This window comes from Propithecus coquereli, unplaced genomic scaffold (assembly GCF_000956105.1).
Source record: "Propithecus coquereli isolate 6110/MARCELLA unplaced genomic scaffold, Pcoq_1.0 Scaffold135, whole genome shotgun sequence".
Classification (NCBI taxonomy): domain Eukaryota; kingdom Metazoa; phylum Chordata; class Mammalia; order Primates; family Indriidae; genus Propithecus; species Propithecus coquereli.
Genome location: NW_012137747.1, coordinates 103,729 through 112,848, shown reverse-complemented (window position 1 = coordinate 112,848; position 9,120 = coordinate 103,729). Strand labels below are relative to the sequence as shown.

Below are 9,120 nucleotides of genomic sequence, written 5' to 3'. Positions count from 1 at the left end.
CACATAAGATGCCTGTGTGTCCTTTGAAGCCAGTTCTAAGACATCTGCAAGATGAAGAACCTGCCAATTCTATCACATGTACAAAATAAACAAAAAAAGCAACTATTACAGGATTTAAAAAAAAAAACACTGGAATATTCATAAGGCAATTACAGCAATTTCAAACACACAGATTAAGAAAACATCCCTGTGGCCACATTCACCTGGAATTTTGTGATGAAACAGATGTTGGTGGGTTATGTTAAGTTTGAAATCATTTCATTGGTATACATTTCTTTACGGAATGTGCCATAATGCATTCGATGACATATACATCACAAAACTGGAATACATTTTTAAAAAATTATTTGAAGAGAAACTATGAAATGCGCTCTTTTCCACAAGCTATATTGACCTCAAATTCACCTGTGCTCCTGAAACACATACCTGCTATTTTTTTTGAAGCACAGAAATCTAGCTCACTGAAACACTAAAATAATGTCTTCTTTTTCTGGAACCTCAGAAACTGTGTCTCTTCTGAGCTTCAGGCACCTCCTGTTTTTACTCCCTCCCATCTGCCCCAAGATTTGAAAAATGCCCCATTAATACTTTTGAATCTTGAAACAACAAAGCAAACAAAAGTCCTGCCCATAGTACTGTACTATAGCCCTGCCTCTTCCAGTACTGTAAACACTTGGTTCTATGTCTCCTAAGCCCTCAGGTTTGTCTTTATTAATCTCAAACCCCAGAAATATTTTTCCTTTTCCAAAATTTCTGCCACCCCTTTTGCTTGTTTCTCCAGAATCAGCAAGACCAGTTCTACCTACAGCCCCTAAAGGGCTATATGAAACCACATTTCCTTTTTTCATTTTATTTTATCTTAATAGATTTAGGGGGTACAAATATTTTTTTGTTACATGGATGAATTGTATAGTGATGAAATCTAGGCTTTTAGTGTACTGGTCACCTGAATAGTGTACCTTGTTGAAACTACACTTCTGAAATCTTAAAACCTAACCAGAGGCTGGGCGTGGTGGCTCATGCCTGTAATCCTAGCACTCTGGGAGGCCGAGGCCGGTGGATTGTTTGAGCTCAGGAGTTCGAGACCAGCCTGAGTAAGAGCAAGACCCCGTCTCTGCTAAAAAAATAGAAATAAATTAATTGGATGGCTAAAAATATATAGAAAAATTATCCGGGCATGGTGGCGCATGCCTGTAGTCCCAGCTACTCGGAAGGCTGAGGCAGGAGGATCACTTGAGCCCAGGAGTTTGAGGTTGCTGTGAGCTAGGCTGAGGCCACGGCACTCTAGCCTGGGCAGGCAACAGAGTGAGACTGTGTCTCAAAAAAAAAAAAACCTAACCAGAACTCTTCTAATCCATTATACCATTTGCTAAGTATTTATCATGTTCCAGTCACCATCTGAAGTGCTTTTAATATATTTGCTCATTTAAAACTTAACAGTAGTTCTGTGAGATAAGTATTGTCTCCATCTTACACTTCAAAAAACAGTCTCAGATTAATAACTTGCCCAAGGTCACCCAGCTAGTAAATGGTAAACTGGAATTCAAACCCTGGTCCGTTTGATCTTAAAACCCAGTCCCTTGACTGCCTGTATTCTGCCTGTCTTTCCTGAGCTTGGTGGGATGGCCAAGACTTGACCACTGGACCGTTGAAGTCTGTGATATAGTTTCCCTTGATTTAAGATTCTGAAATGTGGTAAACAGAACAATAGTTCCCCAAAGATTTCCATATCCTAATCCCCAGCATCTGTGACTATGTCATCTTACTTGACAAAAAGAGAGTTTGCAAATGCGAAGTTAAGGATGTTGAGATGGGGAGATTTTTCTAGATTATCTGGGTGGGCCCAATGGAATCACAAAGGTCCTTATAAGATGGAAGGGGAAAGTAGGAGGGTAAGAGAGGGAAATGTGAGGATGGAAGCAGAGGTCAGAAAGATCTGAAGATGCTACTGTTCGTGTTGAAGATGAGAAAGGGGCCATGGGTCAGGGAATGAAGGTGTCCTTTGGAAGCTGGGAAAGGCAAGGAAACAAATTTTCCTCTAGAGCCTCCAGGAGAAACGTGGCCCTGCCAATGCCTTAATTTTAGTACTTCTGACCTTCAGAACTGTAAGATAATAAATTTGTGTTGTTTTAGCCACTACATTTGTGGTACATTAAAGCTTAGGAACCTTGGATACTGTGATAGATTAAACATGGCCATACATTCTTTGCAGCTGCTCCCAGAGATTGGTGGAAACTATTTTTTCAGTTCTTGAATCTGACTAGCCATGTCACCTGCTTTGACCAATAAAATGTGACAGAATTAATCTCCTGTGATTTTGGAGCTTAGGCCTCAGGAGACCTCACAGCTTCCGCTCTCATGCTTTTAGATGCTGCCACCTTGTGGACAAGTCTGAGCTAGATATCTGAAGTCCAGCCAACGCCAACGTCCAGATGAGTGAAAGAGGCCACCCAGCTGGGTTGAGCTGCCAAATTAACAGCCCCTCTAGAATTGGGAGCAAATAAAATGATTGTTTTAAGCCACTAAACTTTGGGGTACAGTAATAGATAATGATATATACAGGTTCTTTTGAAAAATACCAATTCCTGCCTACTTTCCATCCCACCAGATATAATGATTAAAAATTTCTTGGTAAGGAACTTTGCCAATTTTTTTGTCGTGGCTGTTGTTTATCAGTCAGGTTTAGAAATCATTAGTGGAGACCTTGGAGGCCAAGTCCTACTGGATCAACTGGACCTCGGAAACGCATTTCACCTGCTCTATTTATTGGAACTGGGCCAAGGAACTAGTTCTCTCTTGATCACCTAGTATATAGGTTAGGACTTTTTCTATTGCAAATATCAAAAAGTCCAACTGAACTGCTGAAAGAAAATGTATCATATACATTTTTACAGTTTTTTTTTTAGCAGTAGGGCTAAAGTTAGGTATGATGTGTGCCCGTTTTCCGTTTCTTTGCTCTGTATTCCAACTTGCTGGCTTCATTCTCAGGCTTCTTTTTTGCAAGCAAGATGACCACTAGCAGTTCTGGGTTCAACTCAGTAGAAAAGTTCTCTCAGTCACCCCCAAATTATCACTGTACTTCCTTGGCTTTGACTGGGTCCATTCTTAGACCAAATCTGTGGCCAGGAAAATGCAATGTTCTGATTGGTCAGGCCTGAGCCTCCTAGGACCCAGCAGCAGTGTCACCTGGAGTACATTGGACAAGAGTACAACGTACTCTTGAGAGTTAGGGAGACAGTGATTCTCCTGCTTCGGCCTCCCACAGTACTGGGTTTACAAGCATGAGCCAACTCTAACGAGTGTCTTTCATCAGCAAGGCCCTTTGCTAGGTGCACAGAAGGATCTAAATCTTCATCCACATCCCTCCCTCCGATTCCCACAGAGTCCCCACCTTTTTCTTGCCCCTCTTTGTTCCCCACTAATGAAGAATCAGAATCGTGTTCTCAGCTCGCAGTTACTATATTTATACCTTTTATGGGAACTTCATGGTATCTATCCACTTTTCCTAAATAGTCCTCTCCTTTTCTGGCTCTACCTGCCTTCTTTTGGCTGGACCCCACAAGCTTAGCATATTCCCACATATGACTATACAGGGATGTTGCCAGAAAAAATACAGAATGCCCAGTTGAATTTGAATTTCAGATAAATAATGCTTAATTTTAAGTATAAGTATGGGCTGGGTGCAGTGGCTCATGCTCATAATCCTAGCACTTTGGGAGGCTAAGGCAGGAGGATTGCTTGAAGCCAGGAGTATGAGACCAGCCAGAGCAAGAGCGAGACCCTATCTGTACAAAAAATAGAAAAATTAGCCAGACATGGCAGTGTGTGACTGTGGTCCCAGCTACTTGGGAGGATGAGGCAAGAGGAATGCTGGAGCCCAGGAGTTTGAGGCTGCAGTGAGCTATGATACCATTGCACTCCAGCCTGGGAGACGGAGCAAGACCTTGTCTCAACAAAACAAAACAAAGCAAAAATGGGCAATAACCCCTGGACAATAGAGATGAAAAAAATTTTTTTTAATTAAAAAAATTAAAAATGGGCAAAGGGTCTGAATAGGCATTTCTCCAAAGAATATATACAAATGGACAATAAGCACATGAAAAGATGCTCAACATCATTGGCCATCAGGGAAATGCAAATCAAAACCAGTATGAGATAACACTTCACATCCACTAAGATAGTTATCAGAAAAATGCCAGACAATAAAAAGCGTTGGCAAAATTGCGGAGCAATTCAATCTCTTATTCACTGTTGATGGGAGTGTAAATGGTGAAGCAACCTGGGAAAATGTCTGGCAGTTTCTCAAAAGGTTAAACATAGAGTTACTATATGACCCAACAACTCCACTCCTAAGTATATACCCCAAAGAAATGAAAACATGTGTCCACAGAAAAACTTGTACATGAATGTTCATAGCAGTATCACTTGTAGCCAAAAAGTGGAAACAAATCAAATGTCTATCTACTGACTAACGGATAAACAAAATGTCATGTATACATACAATGGAATATTCTTTGGCAATAAAAAGAAATGAAATATCGATACATGCTCCATACAAGGTTCAACATGGATGAACCTTGAAAATATTGTGCTAAATGAAAGAAGCAATCATAAAAGTCCACATATTGTATACTTCCATTTATATGAAATGGCCAGAAAAGGCAAATCTATAGGAACAGAAAGTATAGATCAGTGGTTGTCTAGGACTGAGGGGCTGGGGAAGAATGGGGAGTGACTGCCAGCAGGTTCAGGATTTCTTTTGGGGGGTGATGAAAATATTCTAATTTAGTAGGGGCCAGGACCCCCGATGTTTAAATCTTTGCGTGTGACGTCATATCTATGACATATGGTGTACCACAGTTTCCTCGGCTTGAAATTTCTAGTATTCCCCTGAGTAACTTTCCTCGGCTCCCTGGACAGAGGCTTCTTCAGTAGTTGTGCTGCAACAGACTCCAAGGATATCATAGACCCCAAGTGTGGCCAAATACGGGCTCAAGGGGACAGAGGTCTGTGGGCGCTGTCCTCTTCTGGGCTCCTCACAGGGAACACTAATTTCTCTTTCCTGCCTGGGTGACCGTCTGGAGCAAATCTTGGGACAACAGGAGATTCCTTGTTACTGAACTATCTAAATTAAAAATCAGGGAGGAAAAAAATCTTAGAGAAAATTCTCACTGATGCCCCCAGCTTACAGTACAATGTAAAGATCTTAATTTAAAAAGCCCTTAAGAAAAGCAGTCAAGAGAACTGCAAGAATAGTAAAACATGAGTACCATCAATTTTGCGGAATTGAACCAAACTGAACGGATGGGAGCTGGCCGCGCCGCTCAAGGCAGTACCTAAAGCAGACGGAACGGAAGGAAATCATCCGACTCGCGTAGGCGCAGTCGGGTCACTACAGACGTGCACCCCGAGCTGCTCGCGCAGGCGCACAGTCGTGCGAGAGCGAGGCCGACGGACGGGGAAGAAGTTTCCCAGGAGCCCCGTTCCGCCCTGCTTCAGTTCCCGTCACCGCCACTAGGGGCGGCCGCGGCCTCCGCAGTGGCAACAGCCAGGAAGCTGAGCGGCCCGGGTTTCCAGCCGGGCCGTTTTCTCCGTCGGGCCGCAGCATGGCTGCCTCCAGGGCTGCGGGCCGGGCAGCTGCTGCACTCTGGCTTTCCTGACATCCCCTGGCTTCTGTGCTTTTCTTGCCTTCCCCGGGCCACCCCAGCAGACATGTTTGCCAAGGCCTTTCGGGTCAAGTCCAACACGGCCATCAAGGGGTCGGACAGGTGAGGGAGGGAAGGGGCCTGCTCTGCCTGCCAGGACACCCAGGCATCTGTCGGGCCAGGCTGGAATTGAGTCTTAGCTGGGCTTGATGAGCCAACCTGGGGCGGAGGCCGAGGGGTACAGCCAGAGAAGGAACCTAAGAGTGGAGGGGGGGCTAGACAAATTTTAAGGGTGAGGATGGAGAGGGGGCCTGATTTATCTCCCAGGCTGTCTTTTGGATATTCTAGTGAGTTTAAAAGAAAACATAATTCATTCAGCGTTTCCTGACTGCAGACTGAGGTGTTGTGGAGGCTGCTAAAAAATGAAGGAAAACAGGGTCCCTCCCCTCCAAAGAGCTTAGAGCCCCTTGGGAGAGATCAGACGGGTTACCCAGAATTAAAAGTATACAGGAAAAAATGTCTATTGATTACTCCTGGCAGGGGAGACAGCTGGAAGCTGAGGTGGAAGGGAATAAGGCGTCTGTGGTAAGGAGAACTGTATCTGTGCAGATAAGACCTTGGGAATTCTGGAACTAGTGTTCTGTAATTGTCATTCTTGGTGTTATGGTATAGCTATTTAATCATAAGCTGACAGAATTGCCAAGCATATATGAGAAAGGAGTGGGTCTGAGGGCTAGGTATGAAGTCACGAAGGCAGGGCTGAGTTTTCTATGGCAGGAAAACTTGGGTTGCTCTCTGAGCCTCAGTTTTCCCATCCACAAAATGGAAAGACATGTCTCAGGATCGTGTGTCACTAGATAAGACACTGGATGAGAAAGGGAATAAGAAGTTCTGGAAGAGTGTGTGAGAATAGGGCATCATAAACCAGACAGTCTTTCCTTGGCCCTCATGATTTTATAGTGAGTCCTTCTGAGTTCTTGAAATTGACTAAAGTCCGTCCACGCAGCATTCATGGTGTTGGTGTGCTTTCTGCAGGAGAAAGCTTCGGGCTGATGTGGCAGCTGCTTTCCCCACCCTTGGAACTGATCAGGTCTCTGAGTTAGTACCTGGAAAGGAGGAACTCAACATTGTGAAGTTGTATGCTCACAGAGGGGATGCAGTGACTGTGTACGCGAGTGGTGGTAACCCCATCCTATTTGAACTGGAGAAAAATCTGTATCCGACAGGTATGGCAACAGGATGGAGATGGCCATTACTGTAATCCTTGCCTAATATCTGCTTCTCTCTTTTTCTTCCATTAACTTTCCTCCAAACAAACACAAAATTTCTCAACACCATTCCTAAGGATCTTTGTAGACCTAGTGTTCCTGGATTTGGATCTTTCAAAACCAAAAATGGCTATAGGAGAGAGAAAAAAGGGGCTAACACAGAAAGAGAGGGTAGTTGCAAAGGGGAGTTCTGAGATGAAGGAACAATGGCTGAGGAGTTTAAAGTGGGCTAACTAGGGATAGTTAGAGCAGAAGTCTTGAAAAGGATGGAATTTCGGAGCATGTAAAAAATGTTTCTGAAAATGATTTGCAGCAGGATTTTCCTAAAATACTAAAGAGAGATACTGTGATAGAAAAGAAGCTGGTTTAATTAAGCTACATACCCAGCTGTCTTAGTGATGCGCTTCAATCGGATGTCTCACAGGGATTCATTTAGGCTCTGACGGGCTCTCTAGGATTCTTTGCTTTCTCTTTGTCATAAATCTCAGGGACTCAGTCTCCTTTTCTCATTTTCATAGCTATTGACACCTACTTTGTCACTTGGGGCTTTTTGTCCTCCAGGGTTGGCTGCAACAGTGCAATGTTGTCTTCTTAGGCCACTCCTGCCCCTACCCCCACGTCCCTGCTATACCTGAAGACAAACAGACCTTTTTTGAGCTGTTTTATTGCTAATCACTGTGAAACAGAGGGAATAAAAATGATAAACATGGGAAAGTTTCAAAATTTCTTACAGGCTGGCTTGCCGTTCTTAGGTTACTTGCTTCTGAATCCATAATTGGAAGCCTCATTGTTTCTGTGCCCCTACTTTTATCCACTGTGGCCATTTTCTGCTACTGTCATCCAGGTGCCTCCAAGTCTCAAGTGACACTTGGTTTCTTAGGTCTTTGCCTTCCTCAAGAACGAAACCTCTTTGGGCACCTCTCACAACCTTCTCTCTAGCTTCGAGTTGAGTTTCTTTTCTGTACTCTAATTAAAGTGACTGTAATGTGAAGCTTTTTCAATTCCCCAGGGGATCGACTTTTTGGTAGTAAGTGTTTTCTGGGTCTCTTTTTTGTACAGTGTACACGCTGTGGTCCTATCCTGATCTCCTACCAACCTTCACAACATGGCCTCTGGTACTCGAAAAGCTGGTCGGAGGAGCAGGTAAGAGGATTTTCCTATGTTCTGGCTATTGGCTGAAATCTACTTAGTACGGACCTATTGATTTAATACATTTACCCGTTTCTTGTGTTCATATGGTTGAAAAATGGAATTGCTTCCACTCCATGTGTTACATCTCTCACCTGGCTGGCTCCACAAGCTCTCTGAGCCTCTCTGACCCTGTTGTAGGGCTTAAATAAGTGATATAAAAGTACCTTTTGAACTGCCCTATACTATACTTTAAGTCAATAAGCTGAATTTAGGAAATCAGGACAAGATAGATCTTGGTATAGGACACTCAGTCCGGTCCTTCTGTTTGACTTCTAGCCACCCCTCCGCCCCCCCACAAAGGGAGAAGGTCTCATACTGAAGTTGCCATTTTTCACTTTTCTTGTGAATAACTTAAGTTGCCATTTTTCACTTTTCTTGTGAATAACATACATATTTCTATGTCAGATGAGTGAATAAATGATGAAATAAAACATGGGATTTGATGAAGGCAGAATGTAGGTTGTGATACTTTTGTTTTGTTTGCTGCAGATTTGATGCTGCCTGGACTAGTTGTGCCCCCTGCTGGTCTGCCGCAGGTACAGAAAGGGGACCTCTGTGCCATTGCCTTGGTGGGGAACAGGTACTGTGCCAGGCAGCTGTGCCTTTTCAGGGGGGAGAAACTTAGGTAAAAGAGGGTTGAAGGGGACTGACAACTTCCAAAGCATGTGGACAGAAGATTGAAAGAAAAAATAGGTTCTTCTGGCTAGGTGTGTTGGTTCATACCTGTAATTCCAGCACTTTGGGAGGCTAAGGGGGGAGGATTGCTAGAGGCCAGGAGTTTGAGACTAGCCTGGGCAACATAGTGAGACCCCATCTCTACAAAAAATTTAAAAAATTAGCTGGCATGGTGGCATGTGCCTGTGTTCTCAGCTGCTCAGGAGATTAAGGCAGGAGGATCCCTTGAGTCTAGGAGTTGGAGGCTACAGTGAGCTATGATTGTGCCACTGCACTCTAGCCTGGGTGACAGAGTAAGACCCTGTCTCAAAAAAAAAAAGGTTCTTTTGAAAGAAGCAGAA

At 43.7% G+C, this 9,120-nt stretch overlaps 1 protein-coding gene across 1 annotated transcript in view; it reads left to right on the top strand.

Moving 5' to 3' along the window:
• The first annotated feature begins 5,504 nt into the window (after nucleotides 1–5,504).
• EIF2D (eukaryotic translation initiation factor 2D) overlaps nucleotides 5,505–9,120 on the top strand; it is an 18,387-nt gene continuing 14,771 nt past the window's right edge. The window contains exons 1-4 of the mRNA XM_012638825.1: nucleotides 5,505–5,768; nucleotides 6,681–6,871; nucleotides 7,973–8,056; nucleotides 8,594–8,684. Of these exons, the coding sequence (XP_012494279.1) occupies nucleotides 5,713–5,768; nucleotides 6,681–6,871; nucleotides 7,973–8,056; nucleotides 8,594–8,684 (422 nt within the window). The 5' untranslated portion in view covers nucleotides 5,505–5,712. The remainder of the gene's footprint in view (nucleotides 5,769–6,680; nucleotides 6,872–7,972; nucleotides 8,057–8,593; nucleotides 8,685–9,120) is intronic.